Below are 22941 nucleotides of genomic sequence, written 5' to 3'. Positions count from 1 at the left end.
CAAGATCAATAATGGCGAATGGCAAAGCATGCCCAAAAGAAGCGATAACATTAATAAAATCTAGATAAGAAAGTGAATGTTTAAGAAATAAGACATACTGGTATTGTTCCTATTATATCTACAAAAATAATAGGCTAGATTTTTTTTTTTTATGGGCTTTGTGTTATGTCAGCAAAAGTAACACTCTAAGGATAATTCCAAAACTTCACCTAAAAACAGGGCGGTACTGCTAACTCACTTAAGAAACTAGAGAACTTGATTTGAGTTCCACGAAATGAAAAGAACAGAGAAATAATTTCCAATGTGAAGGTGTGGTCTTCAGAGACAAATTTTAAGCAAAATATGATGCTGATTTTTCCCACCAAATCACAGGTAAGACTTATCTAAGAGTTTTGTTTAGTCAAATTACTTGGGCTCCTGAAAAATTCCCAAATGTTCCATGATATTATAATATAAGAACAGAATTTACTGAGAGGGATATATTCCATTTGAATCAGTATTTGAAGAAAAGAAAGATGAAAAAGAAAAGGCAAATACTTTTTGAAAATCAAAATGGATAAAATCAACAACAAAAGTTTTACTTATTTCATTTCAAAAAGACAGAAAAAATAAAACATTAAGGAAAAATAACAGGGACAGTGTTGTAGTAGTTGATATTACAAAGCATCACAAGAAAGGGATACTTTTTAAAAGGATAGCTAAGAGCATGTTTCAAAAAGTTAAGACATTTTGATTTCCCCTACCTTAATCTATGTAACTTACAAAAGGTTTATACTTTGAAACTAACCCTAAATATTATTTAGGATAACTAAGAAGGTTATTTTTCATATCTAATATACTACAACCCAATGACAACTTCTTAATATCAGTTCCATGTATCTCAATTTCTAATCTATTCTACATAAAAACAGCTCCTTTAGAAAAAATATATGGTTGATAAAGGGCTCCAGATCATTGCTCACTATGAAATTTGGTTCCTAGAATCTCAGAAAATTCACTTTCATCTTCGAGAGTGCTACAAAAACTAACTTTATAATGATTCTGTGTATTGTCCTGATAGAGGTAATTACCTATCAATACCCCACATCAATCCCATCTGTTAAAAGAGGCAAAAAAGAAAGCACCATTATATTTTATGAACTGTCAACATTGGAAATTATAGTTGCAATTCACATCTACCAAAACCAAAAAATTCCCTATGTACCAAGTTGTGTAATGAAGTCCACTTCTTATCCCAAAGCTTCAACCTAAAGACTATAACTGATATACCTTTACTTTGTAATATTTTATTAAGGTTCTTTATTCACATGTCAAACCAACAAATCATCCAAAAATACAACTGCATTCTTACCAAGCTCTTAACGACTTAATAAAACTAAAGTAAAATTATTAGGCTGTGCTATCAAATTTCAGAATGCAACTTTTCTTAGGAGGTGGACTAAAGACTGACTTTACAAAAGATCCACCATAAAAATCATTACTCTGAAGGATTTCCATTTGTTTTAAATGTAAGAGGAGATTAGTATCAATCTGTGATAAATTGCTTTATAGATTATGATAGACAGATTATGAGAAAGCTGCAAATATTTTCCCTTACCCGTTCCCTTGAGAATTGGAGCAACCTGGAGAATGGCTGAGGGAAGTGCTGCCAGCACATGGACTTTTCTTAGTGGACAGATCAAGGACACCGTCTGTAGAAACACAAAGAAATATCTGAGAATGTGGAAAAACTAGGTGTAAACATGAACTGTGTTGGATTAAAGATAAAAGCTGTCATCATACTATGTGTGAATATATTTACTTTTAATTTCTGAATCATCAGTCAAATTATCATATTATTTAGAAAACAGGCCATCCCATCCAACTCCCTGTGTACCCCACCATATGCTTCTCCACCCAAAGAAAGACTCCCTTAAGAGGGAAAAAACTCAAGAGGTATGTATTCAAAACAATACCAATTATAAAGCAACTTTAGATTTTTACACAAGCTAATGGGGAGGGAGCTAAGTCCAGCCTATTGTCAGAGAAATCTAGCAAAAAGATTACCCTTAGGCAAACCAACTATAAATCTCACAAACAAGTTACAATGTCTTATAAAAGCCAAAATGGTATAGCCAAGAGATAACTGGCCTTGGGATTCAGAAAAAAAGTCCAACTAGCCCACCTCTGAAGCACATTAGCTGCCTGATCTTGGAAAGTCTCTTCACATCTCATGGCCCAAGCAACTCTCTAAGATCATAAAATTCAGAGCAGGTACCAATCTGCATTAGCTGAACAAGAGTTTTCTTCACAGAGTTCCTTATACTAGTGAAATTCAAACTCTAGTTTTTATAGTTATTTATAGTTAATTAGACCAAAGATTAATATCAGAGAGACTGCCCTCCAGCCTCCCAAAAGTTGAGACATTTCACAAGACTAGCAAAGATAAAACAAAATGCTAAAAATATCAATTTATATTGTTCCAAGTTCTTCATGAGACCCATTGGCCTTGAATTTTCTAAATTCAAAAGAGCCAACGTCTCTCAAAGTTACAAAGTATAAAGTCAAACATCTAAAAACTAAGCCTATCTAGGAAAGGTAAACTCCACATATCTTGGGCTCTCAAAATACTTGCAAGTATTGTTCAAAAGGGGAGTTTGTAAACCCAACTGCAATAATTTTATTGTAATAAAATATATTTTGTTAGATTACAACTGAATACTATGTTTTTAAAATATAAACAATGATAAATGCTTGTTGTTTGATTAGGGTTAACTGAGAACCTTAGGGTCATTGCCCCCTTGGATCTTTACAACAATGTTGTGAGGGGGAGTTCTGGTATTATTCTTACTTTACAAATTAGAAAACAGGCTCATGACTTGCCCATGGTCACATAGTCATCAGATATGGGATCCGAACCTATGTCTCCAAGTCCAGTGTTGTTTCCAATATACAAAGAAATTCCATAAAGTGGAATTAACCAAGAATATACGCAATTTTACATCGTTACCATCTGTGCATAATACTGTATAAGAAAAATACGCTTTGTGTATAGCATTAAAAATTAACCTTGTGAACTCATTTTATTGAGCAACCATCCCACAATTTCAAATATATTTTATAATAACCAAAATATTACATGACTTTTAAAGATAGCATTTTAGTTAAAATTAATATATTAGGTTGATATTAAACACCCCTTTGCCACAAAGTGAACAGCAGCAGGTCTCTGAAATCTAGCCTCCCTCTCCTTGGAGCGAGGGGGACATAGGACTCCTGGGTATCTTCTCATTTCCTATGGTGGGATATTATAAACTGCTATGTTGTCAAAACTAAAAATACTCATTAAAAAAAAGTCAATTTGATGCCACGGTGCATTTCCAGAGGCATCCATTTTAAATCTACATGGAAGTTTTCATTAACCAAATATGCACCATCTCTTGTTAAAAATATAACCGCAATGATGATATTGATAATATAATTTTCAACTACAGCACCATTACTAAAGGAAGATAAATTATAAGCTGAATGATAAATTTATATTAACTAATTAATCACTATTATTAATCCTTCAAATATATCCACTTCAAAAGATTATACTAATATTTAGAGCAAATACATTTTTAATAAGGTTGGCAAGAGACTGTGCATCTGCTGTCTAAAGATCAACCTTCTTAAATTCAGAGAGGCTCTTCACCAGAAGGAAATAAATTATTTGGTCATAGCATTTCATGAAGACAGTCTATTAAAACACAGGTGGGATCTACAATCTGCAGAGACGCAAAAAGTATGGAATAATTAATCTCTTACAGAAGTTTGAAACAGAATTTTTTTAGAATAACAAATGTATTGGTAAGAAAGCAATCTCCTTTAATATCAATGAAGTGGCCACATGACAAGCTTAATTCTGTCTAGCGAGAAAATCTTCCAGACATTTTGATCACTGAAGCCTTTCTTAGTCCCTCCTACTGAGAACACCATTCCCTCTGAGATCATCTTCCACACTTGTATAGTTTATGTACATAGTTGATCACATGTTGTCTTCTGTCCATCAGAATGTGGGCTCCTTGAAGACAGGTGTAGTGTTTTTGCCTTTCTGTGTATGTCCCAATATTTACCATAGTACCTGGTATATGACAGGCTTTTAACAAATATTTCCTGACACCAAAAAAAGCAAAAATAAAGTAACAAATCCAAATTATGGCATTTACAGGTGATCAACCAAAAGTGGGCTACTTTATAAATAAAAATATAATTGCATTGCTTAGGCACAAGAAAATAATTTCAAAAGCAGTTTTTTGGGTCATTTTAAAAAGTTAAATTATGGAAATTTATATGGAAATCTCAAGAAGCAAACTTTATATTTTTTATACAAATTTTTAAAAGTTAATACTTCCATTCAGATGATTTCCCTCTTCTCTCCCCACTTTCCCCAATGGATATGTACAAAATTATACCACTTTACCAAAAAGTCTGCCTTACCTATAGTTTAATATAAATAAAGCTCATTAACTAAACTTTAAATTTATAATTTATAATAATCCAAGCACTGCCTTGGCTAAAGATATTTTACTATCAAAGTTATAATGCAAAGGGAAATTTTAACCTATTTGAGAAAAAAAATTAAGGTACTTTTAGAAAAGCAGATTTCATATATTACTAAAAATAAATGTTCACTGTAATGAACCAGGGGTTTATTGATTCTAGATTTGTACTTATGACCTGTGAGGATAGATTTGAATATACATACATCCATTACAAATTTTTCTCATTTGTTAAAATAGACTGCAACAGATTTCTTTTGACTTTGTATACCAGACAGTAAGACTGAATAAATAATTCATACTTTTCACTAATTCAACCTCCCCCCCCCACTCCTGCCAGAAATATTTAACTGTCCTGACTATTTATGAAGATTTCAATATAGGTGGAAACCTGTGATGAGTGATTTATTGTCCTCCCCCTTCACCTTCTACAGAACAGTTTTTTCTAGTTAATGATGCTCATCCTAAACTAGGGGTTCTCAACCTATGAGGCATGAACCTGGGATCCACCTAAGGCTGAAGGCTGGGAAGTGAAGTTGCAAGAGTACCTACCACACATGTGAACCAAGCATTGCCATACTGATATTTAAAACCAACAATGTATGTAGTGGGACTCAGTTAAATAAATAAACATACCTTCTGGAGATGGAATATGTAATATTTGACAACTGGTATTAAATTTTTTCAACTGTATAAAGCGATGCTATTATAATTAATAAAATATAAATTAATTTAAAAGCAATATAACCATTTTCTGCCGTATTTTCTCATTTAATGGACAAAACAACTATTAGCATATGAGAATGCATAAAAAATTGGGAAATTACTTGTCTCAGACCATATTTTATGAGCAGGAGAAAAAACCTTCATTTATTCTAAATGAAAGAAAAAATTATTATGACAGAAATGAGGACATTTTGAAAAGTACAAAATACTAATATGCAAACATATCTAATATGTGGTATACAAATAAAACTGATGAGCTCTACTACTCAGTGTTAAGGTAGAGCCAACTTTTCATGTTTCCTCTCAGTGCATACTCTGACACAAGTAAAGCTGGAAACTTAACATGTTTTCACCAATGCTTGAAGCCCTATTTGCAAATATTGTCTCTCAAAATGAGAGTACTAAAATAGTACTTTTTAACGAGATGGAAGAGATCCTGAGAATAAAACCATACCTTGTTCACTAGGTTCTGACTGAGACTTTCTGACAGTAAGGTCCAGAGGTGAGTCTTGGTCAGCCATGAGAAGTTTGCTGAGTACAGGGTTCTGAGCAGTTGCAGCCGTGGGAGAGGTGATAACTGGAGATGCTTTCGGCAGGCTTTGGTTCTTTGTGCTATTGGGCTGGCTGGGGTCCTGAGTAGAGCTATTTTTTGAGGTATATTCAGCAGCAAATTGTTGGATCATTCGCTGCATGATCTCACGGGCCACTAGGGGAATATTGGGGTCAGAGACCCAGGGACTGTCTGTAAAGAAAAGTTTATTTAATTAAAAATACATTAAAAAAAATTTTCAATCAAACGTAAAATTTCATTCTTTAAATTTTCATTACAATGTAGGAATTTTCCCCATAAGATGTTTTCATTTCATTCATTCACAACGGGGAATTTCTCAAAGTGATTATAAATATTTTCCAGAAATTTCTTTAAGATTGTAGCATTACCTAAAAATCATGGCATAATATTTAAAGAAAGCACATCCTATCCTATGGTTATGACTTTGTTGACACAGAAATTCTAAAACCCATCTTTCATTAGTTACCTTGAGTAAACATCTCATGGTAATTACTCTGATGCTTGACACATACAAGATTACTCAAAATCTTTGATTAGCTAACTAATTCACTTCTTAAAAGTCTTTGTGAGATGAGTTACTGAGCAATTTGGTTATACTAGACTGTGAGGTACAGTAAGATCACAGAAGCGGATCACTAAACTTAATGATCAGATCCCACATAAAAAGCCCAAAACAGGCCATCCAAGCAGTATATCTGTTAACCATACCATGACTTCCACTAATACAATAGCTCTAAGGCATGTTCTGAAGGAGAAACCCAAACAATAAATGCCTATAACTTAATGATTTAGAGTAAGAAACATATGAGTTCAAAAAACTATTCTAATTTTGAGGTTGGAAAGTACCTTACAAAAATATTTCAGCCCAATTTTCTCATTTTAAGAGAAAAATGAGCCCTAGAAAGGTTAAATGACTGATGACTCAAAGTCACAAATTAGTGGCAGAGCTGGGATAAGAACCCTGGTATCCTCTCGTGAACTAAATGCACTATCCAATCATACTTCTTTCAATGTTTAGAGAAAGTAGTTTCAGATGGCTTACCAATACTGTTTTTGAAAGCTCTAAGTTTCTTGGCCTTTTTGCAGGAAGATTTTTTAGAGCCAACCTCCTCAATTTACAGATAAGAAACCTGAGATCCACTATAGTAAAAATTTTGGTATGATAAAAAAGTTCCAAGTGCCTTAAAAGAAAACTATTTTCATAGAACCAAATCACTGACTGAAATTTCTGACTGGCCTTTTACTGCAGTTTTACTGGAAAGCCTCTTGTCTTTTTTCTTTTTTAAGAGTGTAAATGTAAATGTTCAGAAAATTCAGAGGCCAAGTGAACATAAAGAGAAGAAAATTAGGGATCAGTAATAAACACCATGGCAATTCCACTTACTTATCAACCAGTAGTTTTTCTTGCCAATTATCTACGGAAAAGTTTTCAGGCAGTTTTTATTTTACTTCTTTCTAAAAATACACTTATGTATAAAACAATATTCCAATCCCTCAAACATTTTTTTTAAATCAATTTTTCCAAAGGAAAAAGTAGAGAACATTCGACAAAAGAGGGAAATATTTTCACAATAAGAACCAAATTGAAATGGTTTAGAGGTGTGTCTATACTTTTATTAGATTAGTAACCATAAAGAAAGAAATTAAAAAAATTCTTGGAGAACAGTCTTGAGAACAGACTGAAGCTCATTTTCACTTCTGAGAACAAGACAGTCTAGACAAAGGAAATACAATTAAGAAAAAGGAAAACAACGTCTAGATTGGATATATTCTTGTCCTGTTTTATTTTCTGCTCCTTTTGAAAACCCTGGACATATTTAATTATATAATGTACTTAAAACACATTATATGTATCCCATATACACACCTAGACAACATTATCAGGGCAGAAAAGTGACAAATTAGCTCAAACTGAAATAATAATAGCTAACATTTAACTAAGAAAGCCTGATAGATAATACTCAGATGCTATGGTCCATGAGTCACAAGGAGTCAGACACAACTGATCAAACACACAACAATAACCAATCAATTATTATGAAGTTATTAACTAAAATAGCTAAATGTGACCTCTCCAATTCTAAAATGTAAGCCACTTATTAAAATAAAATGGCACTCTCTCAAAAATTACAACTGAAGTAAATTTAACTGAAACAAAGAATCAAAGAGCTAAGCTAAAAGGAACCTTACATGGAAAACAAATGCTGAATTTCTCAAAGTCAAAGAAAACTGATTAACTGAAAATCTGAAATCCCTTCAGAAAGTATGCCACTAAAAAAAACCCTAAGCTTCACTATTTCTGTCATTTAGATTTTTAACAATTAAACCATTTATATTCAAAGTAGTGTGCGTGTATACATGTACATACACACACACACACACAAAAGAATCACTGTAATGTAATTTTCTATGATAGTGATGGGTCTGGAAAAAAAGAAGGGTATAGAAATGAATGTAGGCAAGCTTTAAAAATAAGTGTAACTGATCTTGTTTTTCCCTTTCCTCAAGGTCCACATCAAAAAGGACACCTCTCTTCAGAAAATAAGGCTTGAAACAAGATGCTCCAAGAATAGCACTCTTTTCCTTCTATCTCCAAATTTTCTGTCCTCAGAGAGAAGGAAAGTGATACTTGTTTTACACAATTGAGAAATTCATTATGATTAATAAATGGGAACCCCATTTAAAATATCTATCAATCATTTATACCTTACAGTGCATTACTGTATTTTTAATCAGTTCCCATAGCAACTAGCTAAAGGGAGAGGTAATTTTGTAGCATGGATACCTTCAGATGAACTTTAGGCCTATAAGGTGTTGAACAGGTAAGAAGGAATCAGAGGTCAACATAAAATTGACTAGAGCCTTAAACAAAGTCTGGATGAAGTTGGGGACAAAGAAGTTAACCAAAGAGCAGTATAAAACTAAGCTGAAATGTGGTTTGTGGTCTAGGGAGCAAAAACTACCAAAACACTAATGTGTAGTATGGTTATACAGCCCTATAGAAAACTACATAAATGTGAAAATGATGATTGCTCTAAAGTTAAAGTACGTAAGAAATATGAATATTTATTACCAGATGTCCAGTTTGATGTGTACAATGAGGTTCATATGTACATACATATCTGATAATAAATAACCCCTGAACTATTAGCACTTGCCAGTCTCTTACTTTGTTTTTTAATGGTATAGGAGAATAATGAGATTTTATCAATTTGAAGGAAACTACCATGGATGTACATATGTAATTCTTCTGGAATTAAAAGTCTCCTAGAATTGCACATGACTCTGAAAAGTTACTTCTGGTCACACAGCTACTATGTGTCAGTTATTTCTGGAGTTCACATCTTTCTAATTCTCAGATCAGCTCCTTCTCTATCTTCCTATCCCAGGCTGACTCTTCAAACTCTTACACAGAGTTCTAAATTTGGCCTTCAGACCTGAAAAAATTCCATGAGGTTATAGGTGAGACAAAAAATGAATAAAAAATAAAACCAATGAGAAGAGTCAAAGAAAATTAGTTAATGTACTGGCTAATTATCTCTCATTAACTCTCTCTTGTATGTACTTGGTTTTTTGTATCCTGTCTTTCTCACTAGAATGTCAGCACCTTGAGAGGAGGGGCCGCACTTCTGTGGATAAGTAATACTTCTGTAATAAGTACTTTCTTTGTGCTAAGCACAAAGAAAGTACTTATTAAATGCTTTCTGGTTGCCTGAAGAAAGCACCAAATTTAGAGTAGGAGGACTAGGATTTGAATTCCACCGGGCCATTTACTCATGACTGTGGGCACCTACAGAAGACTGAGCCTGTGATTTTACTGACTCTCTTCTATCAATGTGTGGTATTTTCCTTGTAACTTAATCTTAGAGAATGACAGAGAGCAGAGGTATCAAACACACTGCTGAAAGGTGGCCTGAACCCAATTAAAATATAACTGGGAAATTTTTAACTATGTAAATAAAAATATAATACCATATTGGTAAAACTGATCTAGAAAACCACATGTTAAATAGCATATTGGCAATGTTAATGTGGTTTTCTAAGTCAATGTGGGGGCATTCAAGGATCCTTCTGTAGTTTGGTGGCCCCCATTTCTCTTTTAGTGTGACATACTGGCCTAGAGCACTAAGAGGTACAGTGACCTGCCAAGGGAAGGCATCCTTAACCGAGGTCCTTCCTGGTTCTAGGGCCCAACTCTCTAGCCAATCAGTCCATAAGCACTATTATGTGTTTAAGGTCCTGCGTTACGTGCTAGGGATACAAAGAAAAGAAAAAACATTGCTCCTTTCCTCCAGGAGTTCACAGTCTAATGAAAGAGAGAACATACAAATAACTACATACATCTAAGATACAAACAGTGTGGATAGGAAAGTCATCTTTGTTACAGAGATGATAACAGTCTGGGGGAGGAGAAGTAGGGCCTCAAGCAGAAGATAGGGATTGGAGCTGAGTCTCAGATGGAGGCAGGCAAGGACAACCAGAGCAGAGGCCCAAGAAGATGGAAGTGTCATGTGTGGACAACAGCAAGGGAGCTCCTGGAGCTAGATCCCTGAGTTGTGGAGTAGGTTTAAGGGTAAAGAGACTAGAGAGGCAGGAAAGGACCAGAGGGAAAGGCTTTAAATGCCAAATGAAGGCTTTTCTGTTTGATCCTGGGGGTGAGAGGCCACTGGAATTGGGGGTGGGTGGTGGGATGGTGGGAGGGGTGCATGCTATGATAGTGCCAGACGATGCTTTATTCAGAAGACCATTGTGGAAGTCCAAGTGGAAGATACTGAGCATCCCTGGGAGTTCAGTTTTGTCACTAAAAATAAGGAGACGGATATGTATAATTTTTAAGGTCCCTTCCAGATGTCATATTACAAATAGGTCTTTAAATGTGTTAAGAGTTTTTAGATAAAGCTCAAGTAATGGCTAGCTTAACAAGAAACTTCAGGATAAGCAAATTAGGCTGGTAAATAAATGATCTTTTTTTAAAAATAATTAGTTTATTACAGCAGTATAGAATAGCCTTTCCTGAACATATTATATGTCTAAAAGCAAGAGGATGGACAAGATGACTTAAAGAATCTCTTCAACCTTATGATTAATGAGAAATAAATCAAATCACATGCTGAAATACTGAATTTAAAAAAAGTTTATGAAAAAAACATTTCTAGGCAAAAGGCTTTTTAAAAAAATGTCAACTGAATTCAAACATAACTAAAATAATTATTTTAAGTTTTCAAACCCATTTATATATATTGAGTATGGCTAGGATATTGTTCACTTGTTTTGAAAACAATAAGATATCTACTAAAATGTCTGAACAGATCTTAACACCCCCCCCAAAAAAGAAATATTTTTCATTTTTACTTAGATTACATCTTTTAGAAATTATTATAATTTCTATAAAACTTGTTTCACAGACAGCCCAAACATTACATAACAATGAATGGCAGCTTATGGCAGCAATTTCTCAGGCCACACTCAAAGTCTCAAGAAAGTCAAAGCAATTTGCATAATTATCATTTCCCCATTTACTTACCTAAAAATTTAACAAAACATTAAACCACAGCAACAAAATTGAAAGTGACAACCTTGACAAATTTCATTCAATTTTTATCTTGACCAAATGGAAATGTAAAACAAAAACATAAAAAGTGATCAAAAGCAACAATTTCTTAGACATTATTCTTTCCTAAACCAACCTTTTCTATAAAAGACTGCATTGAGGAATTCTTCTGCTTGTCTCTCAAAACGAATGATTTTTGCTTGCCCTTGTCTAAGCAGAGCTTCTTGCCCAGCTCCCAAATCTGGCTCATCCAGATCGACTAAATGTTCCTGTAAAAACAGTGAAACATTTGCAAAGATATTTCTCCTCAAAAGGCACAAAAGAATAATTACATACCAACATAAAATAAAAATATTTTTACACAACTTAAGATGAATTTTAAAAATCTCATTGTCTCATCTAGTTCAAAATCAAAATTCACATGAATGTATTTGAATTTCAATCAAAATTTCATCTCCAATGACTATGAAATGCAAAGAAAGAATGTGCATATTAAATATATACACATAGAATGTATGCATTTAAGAGCTTAAACCTGCACTACGATCTCAGGGACAACACATACACATACACACACACACACACACACACACAAACACACACACTCACAAAACCCCCTCTTATAAGATCTCTATGTATAATTCCGCTCAAGATTCTATAAAGACTTTTGACTTGAATAAAACTCAAGATCACATATTGAATTGAATCATTTTTTAAAAAGTTCTCTTGCAAATATAAGTACTTAAAAGTAAAAATAGCATTAATAGTGTATTGACAGTACAGGTCTTCTTCTACCTAGGCATAATGATTTTTATTTATTAAAAGAATTTCATAGAAAATTAATTACATGTTTTTATTCAGTGAGACGAGAAAAAAAATTTAAAAAAATATGTTTAGAAGGCAGCCAAAGTAGGAGAAAAGGAAAAATAAATTCACTAACTCTCTTCCCTCAATCTCTCTATCCAAACTTTGCTTGTCCAACACTGCAGTGCCAATTAGAAAAAGCCCCACTGATTTGCGCTTATGTCAACCAGTGTGGATAATCCAGTTAATCGAATGTCACACTATGAGAAAATGAGAGCAGAATGGAAAGGAAAAGACCTTTGGAGTAGACTTCAAAGACTATAAAATTTACCAGAATTCAAGGATATAAATTTCTTTTCACAATGGAGGATTAAAGAGATGTTTTAAATTTTTAAATAGGAATATATGTAGATACTATGAAGTATAAACAAACAGTTACTTCAGTGGTGTAAACAATGATTTGAGTGGGAGGTTTTTTTCCCCCATTTTTGATCCAAGTGAAAAAATGCTTGTTTTCTTAATTTTCCTGCAGCTCTAATTTCTTTCTTTTCCCCTAAAACTCCACAACAAAACTATATATTCAGTAAATGGCATGCTTCTTAATTGTGAATAATCATAAAATACATAGTACATAAACTACATATTTAAAATATCATTAAGCTTAAAGAAGCTGTGACTACTTCAAATGCATGTGAAAAATTAAGCCTGTCACATAAAATAAATCTTCACTTTAGTCTAAACAATCAAAAAATGATAACAGTAATTCTAATAAACATTATGGTTGATATATTTGTATTTCCTATGTTACAAGGAATTGGTACAAAAACAATGATTTTAAGAAACTGGGTTCATGCAAGGGAATATTTAAAAAATTGTGATATTAAATTAGCGAATTGCTGCTACAAAAGTGTTGATATTTTCCCTCCAATAATTAATTTAAATTTTCATCTAATTATTCAGGGATTTACTATGAGACTAGTAATAGGCTCATATTGTATTGAAAAAATGAAGCCCTTTCAAACCAGGCTTTCCTCTGCCCAAATGGCTTATACACAGTCTTTTGGTATAGACTGTTAACAAAGCAACGGAAGAACTAAAATGCAACGCGTTTCATCAATTTCGAAATTTTCAAAGATCCTTTTCAATAGATGTTCAACCAATCAAAAACAATTTATTAAATGTACTATGTGCTAGGCACCAAGGCTACCAAAAAAAAAAAAAAAGAAAAGCCAGTTTCTGCCCTAAGGAACATTAGGAGTATATTCAGGGAACCCAACATGTATATGTACACATACATACAAAAGGATTTTAGGGGAAGTCACTACAGCAGTCAAATCTAAAAACAATTTTTCAGACAACATACAGAGATTTCTATAAAAACCAAAAACAGGGCACAGAACCTTCAATCTTCCACATTTTTGCACCAAATTTAAATCACATAGAAGCTACATAAACATAACTGATTCTTCCTAGACATTTATACATATGCGTACACATAAACAAATATATACTAATTTAAAAATTAAGCATAACATCACCTCCCCAAATTCATAATTGACAGTAATTGATGAATATGAAGATGATTCAAAGATGGGCAGTTATGTAAACAAATCAAATACAATATTAGGATAATCAATTCTTTTCCCCTGATAATTTTCAAACTAAGGGTATAAAAGGTATAAGGAAGAACATAAAGTGATATCCTAGTTATTATATATTCAGAAAGGTTTATTAATTTTTCTGGCTGTTATTCATTTACCAAAGAACAGTCATTTAATATCCAGTTACATAGCAACAGTAAAAACGTTACATGCGATCTCCTAATATTTCCTCCTTTCTTCAACTAATGATTTATAATTCAGAGTTAGAAGGCACCTTAAAGGTCATCTAACCTCCATACTGGCATAGAATCATTTCTAGGTCCTGAAAAATATTATTTTCTGTAAGAGTCACATATGTTTGTGAAAGAGTAGAGAAATGGATTTGCATATGATTAAAAGGAAGTTGACATATAAGATTGATTACCTTTTCTTAAAGGTTTGAGATTTATTGCTTAAACACAAAGAGAAGAGATTATCAGTTTCTAGAAGCTTTCTCGATCTGGTAATCTGAAAGACAACAGAGAGCTCCAGAAAGTAGAGTGCAGAAGCTACAATGTCAATTGCCTAAGTTGTCATGGCTTTGTGACCTCTGAAGTGTGAATTCTTCCTGCATGTTTGCCTAGATATTTACTATAAATCTTATTGTAGAATTCACAATAAAACAATACATGGAGTGAAGAGTGGACTAAGTCAGAGCTGATAATTCTTGAGTATCACTTTATTGCAAGTCACTGGATCATTTGAAAATGTAATGAATGTTTTTACCTTTAATTTTTAATTAGTTATTAATATTAATTTATTAAATCAATTTAATAATTTTTAACTAGAGGTAATGGAAGGTTTTCTTACTTATTTCTACATGCCACAGGAATTGACATTTTAAATGAATCTTGTTTGCATTAACAAATCTTGTATCTCTATCACCACAGACAAACTGGTAACATTCAGCTGTAGAAAATATGCTGAATGACTAAAATTATAGTACTTAAAAAAATAAATGTTCTTCAAATATTTCTAAGCTGATTAATCAAAGGCTTAAAAATGAACTGATTCAAGGGCAAAACTGGTGGCAAATACTGATTTTAAGAATAAACCTCGAAGGCGTTAATAGTAATAATTGGACTTGTCCTAATTTTGGGGTATCTTCTCTAAATAAACTCTTTATTATCAGTTACAGCATTTTGATAAAGCCCCCTCAGGGGTCTATTACTTTATCACATAGCCACAACAAAGGTCCTAGAATCTCTCTGCTTAGAAAACTAATGAAAATTTACAAGCTGTAATTATTCATATCCCCATGTGGTTTAAGGTAAATTATTTCTAAATCTAAGATGGATATAGTACATAGATATCCTCCAGGGCTTATCTGCAGTTAAGTAGAGCTTTCTTCTTTTCACATCTGAAACTCACGTTTCTTTCCTATGCATTAATAATAGTTTCATCATTTCCAATACAAAAGTACTGATGTTGAAATGGTAAATGTAACAAAATAGTTCTCTTTTGAACTATGTCTTAACCAGTATTGGATAAAGCTGTTCTAAAGTGACAATGGGTTTCATTATTGAAATACTGCCCTGTGCAGGAATGCCCGCAAGGTTCTAAATCCCAAGGAAAAAATGTTTCCTGGAATTGTCTTATCCAAGGGTTAGGTCTAGAGCAGTGGTCTCAAAACTTTTTTGACCATTCATTTGGGGGGAAAAATGTGTGCCTGCACCTCAATTCTTTTAAAGCTCAGTTTCCAGCCACCTTCTGCTTTTCATGACCTTCCCCAACTCCATCCAGGCACCTTTTCCTAACATCATCTAGTCTCTATTGTATATAATCCTATTTACATACATACACATTGCCCCAGGCTAAACCACAAACTCTTCTAGTGCTGAGACTGCTGCACTCTGTCAGGGGATCCTCAGAGCAGACCAAAGCCCCTACTGCACTTAGGGCACTGGTCTTTACCCCAATGCCCCAGTTCCTGGCTCAGCTTAATCTGTCTCAACATCACAACCACCTGCCCAGCCAGTGAAGAAACAGGAGATGGGAAGGGGGAAAGGAACAGCAGGCTGCAGACTCTACATAGTGAGACATACTAATAAACTATTTGCACCCCAATGTCTCCTCTGCTGCTGCTTCCATTCTCTCAACCTCTCACAGCTACTCCCATCCTTGGCCACTCCATGGAGCCAGTAGTCTGGGTCTTAGCCAGGAAGCCCAGATACCTCTTGCCCAGTCTTTGTCCATCTGGACCAGGTACTCACTCACTCAGCCTGTCTGTCTCCATGGGGGCTGATACAGTTCAGATCTTGAAGAGGAGTAAGAAAGGATAGCAGAACTAGTACCTACCCCACTGTTTCTGCAGTGGCCCCAAAATAGAGCAGCTTCTACTAGAAACCTCCTGTCAGAGTGAAGATGACCACGGAAAAGCAGCAAGGTGTTAAATTCATAGAGCATTTTACCAGAAATCAGGAAGACCTTGTTTCTTATCTCACCTCAGATACTAGCTGTGTGACCCTGTACAAGTCATATAGCCTCTCTGGACCTCAGTTTTCTCATCTGTAAAACAAGGGAGTTGGACTCAGTGATTTCTAAGATTTCTTTCACCTCTTAAATCTATGATCTTATTATGTATCATGTAAATTTATCACGTATATTTTTCCTAAAGCATCTCCACTAATCATCTTTCCACTTGCCTCCCCCCTCTCCACTTGACTCCTGGCCTAGAGAAGTCAATTTAGATATGTTCAATTCTTTTCAACTAAACTATTCCCCTAAAAGGACGAAGAATAGTTTCACAGAAGGTCTTTCTTCCTCTATGGTAGAAGGAAACTGGATAAAAAGAACCCTGGCCTGCTAAAACCACTTTTAAGATAAGGAAGTATGATATACTAAGTACATAAGGCTCAATGTTAGGCCATTCAGTCCTGGTTCTGACTCTTACTAAGTCACTACTAGTTAAGTCATTTTAACCTTTCTAAGCCCCATTTTTCTCATGCCATCACCTTTTAAAAAATTATCTGAAATGACCTAACAATTTTGAAGAAATAGCAAAATAAAAATACTTTCAACTAGGTATAAAAGAAAATTAACTTCCACATGATTTTTCACATGTAAAGGTTTAAGATCCTGAACTACTTCCCAAACTACTTTGGGAATCTACTTCCCAGAAAAGTAGACACTTCCCTGAGGCCTTGTTTTCTCACTACTAATGAACCTTATATTCTTCCATTCCCACAGACCCTGATATGACATAGATGCTCTTCATGCTGGACTAGAGATATGATAAGTACCAGAGGCAGTGGAAATGCTTAAGCCACTACAAGGGGTATTCCTGTGTAAGCTAAGAAATATTTTTTACATTTTTAAAACCATAAAAACCATCCTTAGTTCATAAGCTGCACAAAAACAGGCAGCCAGTTGGATTTGGCCCTTAGACTATAGTTTGTTGATCCCTGCTTGACTAGCCCACAGCTGTTATGGTCAGAGAGCAGCAGGCTAATAAATCTTTCCCTCATTCCAACTAGATATGATCCCTTTCTTCTCCGATTCCCTCACTGTATATCACTGTTATGACAATGACAAAGATCTAGCAAAAGAGATTGAGAAAGAGTGGTGGTTGGACAAGTACAAGGAGGAGAATGGGTCAGAAAAGTGTCATGAAAACCTAAGTGAGAAGATTAAAGAAGAATGAGATTAACAGTGTCAAAGAACTGCAGAGGTCAAGAAGGATGAATATTGAGAAAAGAGCCGTACATTTCGCAATTAAAAGGTCCTTAGTAACTTTGGAGAAAGCAGTTTCAGTTAAAGACCTTACATAATAGATATTTATTTATTTATCTGCTCCATTAGGCAAGGAAATTTATCTTATTCTTGTCCTATTCTTCATAATACTTTATATGTAGTAGGCAGTTAATAAGTATTTGATGAAGTCAACTGATTAGCAAATCATGGTGTGGAAGAGACACGGTCCGGGGGAGGTAATATAACAAAGGAGAAATGAAAGAGCAAAGCAAGACTACTTTACAGAATATCCAGCATTTGGGAGTCTTGAGGTGGTTCCTTGACCTTGGTAAAACTTAGTGGAAGTTAACCCATTCTTTTGCACCCAAAACCTACAACTTGTCCTCCCCAAAATAAAAAGGGAAGTTTCTGAGAAACACTGCCCTTTTGACCGAAGTCCCCCAAGGTAATTAATCCTTTAGGAATGGACTCCAGGAACAGCGAGTTTAATTTCTGGGTCATTTCAGCCACTACCATTAAAAAAAGAAAAACAAACCAAAAATCTCCCCCACATACCTGATCCTCTTAAAAAAATTCCAAAAGGACAAAACATTATCACAGAATCTCTTTAAAAATACCTCATCTAAGTCCACTCCATACTTAAACTGAAATACATTCTATAACAGACGCCTGACAAGTGGCTATCCAGCCTTTTCTTGATCCTGTGAGAAACCCCCCTGAGAGGCAGCCTATTTCATTTTTGGACAGCCTGAATTATTATAGAGTTTTTCCTCCTTATGTCAAGCCTGAATCTACCTCTGCACCTTCCACCACCTACTGCTAATTCTGCTGCCTGGAAACAAGCAGAGCAGAACTAAGACCTCTTCTACAATTAAGACTTTAAGATATTTTGACAGCTTTTGTGTCTCCCTCTAATCTTCTCTTTGCCAGATTATTCATCCCTTGTTCCTTCAAATGATCATCATATGGCACCATCTTTAATTTCCTTAATATTTGATTGTTTTTCCTAGTCAAGTTCCAGCTTAAAATCTTTCCTAAAATGTTAGACATAAAACTGAATTAAATATTCTAAATGTGGTCTGACCAAGGAAGAGTTATCAATTCTCTTATTCTATATGCTAGCTATCTCTTAAGACAGCCTAAGTCTGGATTGGTTTTTGTTGCCATATCCCATGCTGACGCAAGTCACTAAAACTTTCCAGGTTCTCCCCTTACTTAGAAACATACTCTCTATGCTGAACTTGTGACATTATTTTACGAAACCAAGCACAAAATTTTACATTTATACCTATGTTTAATTCACCTTATTAAATCTAGGAGTCAGATCAAGTCAAGTCCATAAGCATTTATTAAAGACCTAGTATGCACCAGATATTGTTCTGGAAACACAAAGAATTGCATCCCCACCCCAAAACACAAAAAAAAATCCAAGCTCTCAAGGAACTCACAGACTAATGGGGAAGACAACATGTAAACAAATATGTACAACTAAGAAATAAGATAAGTTGGAGATAATCTTAGAGAGAAGGCACTAGCACTAAGGAAGATCATGAAAGTCTTCTTGTAAAAAGTGGGATTTTAGCTGGGACCTGAAGTCAGGGAAGAAGACAAGAATTCTAGACAGAAGAGGGACGTCCAGTTGAAATGAATGGAATTGGGAGATGTGTAAGAACAGCAAGTCAGAGTGTGTCTTGTTTGAGGAACAACAAAGAAGCCAATGACACTGGTCACAGAGTATGTTGGGGGAGGGAAAAATAAGGTGTAAGAAAACTGGAAAGGTAGGAGACAACCAGGATATAAAAGGATTTTATTGCTAAACAGAGGGTTTTACATTTGATTCTGGAGGCTATAGGAAGCCATGAGAGTATACAATGAAGGAGGGAGGTTGACATAGTCAGATTTGTGCTTCAGGAAGACTGGTCCAATAGCTGAGTGGAGGAATACTGGAGTAGGATTTTGTTTCTGGCATCCAATGTCTTTGTTGTCCCTCTTAACTTTGTGTCATCTGCAAATCTGTTAAGCATTCCATCAATGCCTTCATCCAAGTCAATGACAAAAAATGTTAAGCAGCATAAGACCAAGATAGTTTCCAGTGACAATGGACTCCTTTCTTCAAATTTATACTGACCCATTAAGGACTACTCTTTTGGTCAAATCAATCAGCTTCAAATCCACCTAACTGACTATCATCTGGCACAACATTCCACTGTATATCAATAATAATTCAAGTTTGTTTAATACTTTAAGGTTACAAAGTAGTTTCCTCACAACCTTACTGTGAGATCATACACTATTATCTTCATTTTAAAGAAGAAACTAAAGATCCTTGAAAAGACTTTGCTAAGCAAATGTCAAAGATAAAATGTGAACCCTGGTATCCTGACTTTCAGGTCTAGCACTCTTTCCCCTATGTGCCATGCAGCTTCTCACAGATAAAACGTAGAGTGCATTGCTGAGATAGACGTACCTCTATAGCATTTCCTTAATCTATCAGCCTGGTCATTCTGTCAAAAAAGGAAATAGATTACTAGTCTGACAGGCATTCTTCTTGATCAGTTAATACTAGTTCTTGATGATTACTGCTTCTTTTTCCAAATTCTCAAGAACCCATCCCTTTATGAATATAGAATTTAATCAAGCATCAAAGTCATTCTCGTCAATCTATAGTTTGAACACTCCACATTCTTCCCTATTTTGAAAACAGGGATATTTATTCATCTTCAGCTTTGCAACACCTCTCCTTTCACAACTATTTTTCAAAGATTGCAGATAAGAGTGAGTTCATCATTTATATCTACCAAGTCTTTCAGAATCCTGGTGACCTGAAGTCTACCATTTGAAAAATGAGAGACAAAGTTTAAAATACAAATAAGCCTAGTGTAAGCATGACTTATGCTAGGAATCATTTTTATTAAATATAAATAAGTAGCTGGGCCTCATGGCACATTCCTGCAGTCAATCCCTGATAAGTCTGAACTGTAGTAGGACTAAGTTGACTGAATATCCAGAATCAATATGGTAAGCCTCCAGGAGTGGAGAGGTCAACTCATTACCTAAGCAGGGATGACCAGTTCAGGCTGGAAAACGGAGCAAGCTGAAGCTCCCCCAAATCCAAACTAGGCATAGAGGTTCTGTTGTCCCTCCTATTCTCTTCCCCAAGGAGTATGAACAAAAACGAAAATAAAATTACTTAAATTGCCAAATGGCAGGGACCATGTATCCAACCACAGCCCTTTTCTCTGTCCTTACCTTACAAATGGACCATGCAAATGGTATCCTCCTTGATCTCACTATCTTCAATTTCTCCCACAGCTAATCTAAGGTGTACACTGTTACTAAGTGGTCTATTTTGCCTACATCTGATCATTCCCCTTCATGAAATCTTGTAATACCTTTCCCATGCCTACATGAAAAAGTCTTAACTTCTCAGCCTGGCATCCAAAATCTAGCCCAAGTCTATCCTTTTCAACCTTATCCCTAATGAACATAGCTCCAGTACATTTTCCAGAAAACACTGAGGGGTAAAATGGAAAAAATGCTGGAGTGGAGTCAAAGGAACTCAGTTGAAATGCCACCTCTGATGCTTACTACCTTAGGAAAGTCACTTACCACTCAGGACCTCAGTTCAACATCTGTAAAATGAGGAAATTGAACTAGATGACCTCCAGGGTCCCTTTCAGCTTATAAATCTATGATCTTATGATCTATTCTATCTGCCTATATAAATCTCCTTGACGTTTAAAGCCAATAAGCCCTACCTCCTATGCAAAAGTTTCTTTCTACACAAACCAATCTATAGTATTTTCTCATCTCCTCTGAACTTCTATAACACTAAGTGCCCTTACTGCTCAAATAATGAAATGAGTTATCAATTATTTTTATTTCCTTAACTAAGTACACAACCTTTGAGGCACCTTTGTATCCCTCACTGAACCAATGTTTATTATGCAAATAATACAGTTTTAGTTAAGTTTTACTGTTAAATTGTTAAACCAATTTTAAAATCTACTATATTCATGAAACTAGGAAAATTATTCTTCAAATATCCACATTAGCTTCTGATTTGGAGGTAAGAGTTTACTTCCTAATGACATCATGAGTATAAGTTTCACCTAGCAAATAAATTGTTACTCAGATTTTTTTTGTATAGTTGCCAAGTTAATCAGAAAAACACCCAAATAGAAAATTTCAAGGTAATGAAATGTTGACAGAGAATAATGTACTGGCTAAATGAAATGTTCCCAGTTCACTGAGGTGTTAGTGGAAGAAGTACTGGAGGAGGTACCAAAACAGCTGGATTTTGGCTGCAGCTCCATCTGCGCTAGAAAGTCAAAGTCTAAACCACAGTGATTTATCTGCAAAATGGGGATAACAATATTTATTCTTCTTATTAGCCTGTCTTCTGCTTCAGTAGAGAATGATGAGTACCAAATATCTGGTACAGAAAATAAATCTTTTAAGAAAGTAGAGGGGACAGGGGGCTAGAGTCCTCAAGGAAGGTTTTAAAGAGAACCCATGCTGGTCCTTGTAGGCTTATCAGGCAGAGACAGAGCGCTGAGCATTGTAATCTTACCCCCAAAGCAACTGTAAGAAACTAAGAATACACAATGGAGAAAAGACTAGTTTGGAAGAAAAGACAGTTCCTATAAAGAGATAATAAAAATAAAGTTAGAGAGAATGGTAGAAATTAAGACTGCAGAAAGCATTAATTGCCAGTCTAAAATGTTTAGTCCTTATCCTAAATAGAAGAGCTATGGAAGGTTTGGAAGCAGAGATGAGTATTTATAAAATAAGCTTTTGGTGAAAGTAACTTGATAGCAGTGTGTAGAATAGAACTGGAGAAAATAGGGGAATAGACAAATAAACATTACGTATATTTGCTATTAAAGTAGCAAGCTTCTAATTTTTTAAAACCAAAGAAAACTATATTCAACCTAAAGGCACTTTCCCAAATAATTTTGCAGAAGGCCACACAACTTAGGCAAATGAATTATAAAACACTATAAAAAACATTGGTATATCTGTTGTAAGAATCAGGATTATGACCAGGTATTGAAACGATGTCAATTAATCAATATACATTTATTAAGTACCTACTATATGCCAGTCACTGTGCTAAGCAGTGCAAGCAAACATTCTCAAGGAACTCACAACATAATGTGAGAGAAGTATATAATATGTATCTTGCAATGAATAATATTCTGTTAACTTTTGAGAACTTGGACAATACAAACAAAAATTACTATTCTATTTACAAAGACTATGACTATTTAACCTATGAATTGCATTATTCAAGGTAAGAATCTGTTTTTATATAGTTGTACAATTCACACTTAAAATACAAGACTCCTCTGCCTACCTGCCTATTTAGCTTCACTTAATCACTCATCTAAATGAAGCAATGCTAGCTGGCATTGCTAAAATCATCAAAAA

At 34.6% G+C, this 22941-nt stretch overlaps 1 protein-coding gene across 12 annotated transcripts in view; it reads right to left on the bottom strand.

Moving 5' to 3' along the window:
• Positions 1-22941, bottom strand: part of LCOR (ligand dependent nuclear receptor corepressor) — a 134034-nt gene that overhangs the window by 45662 nt on the left and 65431 nt on the right. For 9 of the 12 annotated variants that reach the window (XM_072626492.1, XM_072626533.1, XM_072626479.1 and 6 more), the window contains 3 exons: positions 11508-11640; positions 5704-5991; positions 1598-1691 (listed from right to left, as the gene is read on the bottom strand). In XM_072626492.1, coding sequence (XP_072482593.1) covers positions 1598-1691; positions 5704-5941 — 332 coding nt within the window. In that variant the 5' untranslated portion in view covers positions 5942-5991; positions 11508-11640. The other 3 variants (XM_072626541.1, XM_072626517.1, XM_072626525.1) reach the window with 2 other exon arrangements.

Source organism: Notamacropus eugenii, chromosome 1 (genome assembly GCF_028372415.1).
Source record: "Notamacropus eugenii isolate mMacEug1 chromosome 1, mMacEug1.pri_v2, whole genome shotgun sequence".
NCBI classification, from domain to species: Eukaryota; Metazoa; Chordata; class Mammalia; order Diprotodontia; family Macropodidae; genus Notamacropus; species Notamacropus eugenii.
Note: the sequence above shows the minus strand (reverse complement) of the source record. Positions and strands in the feature narration are given on the sequence as shown.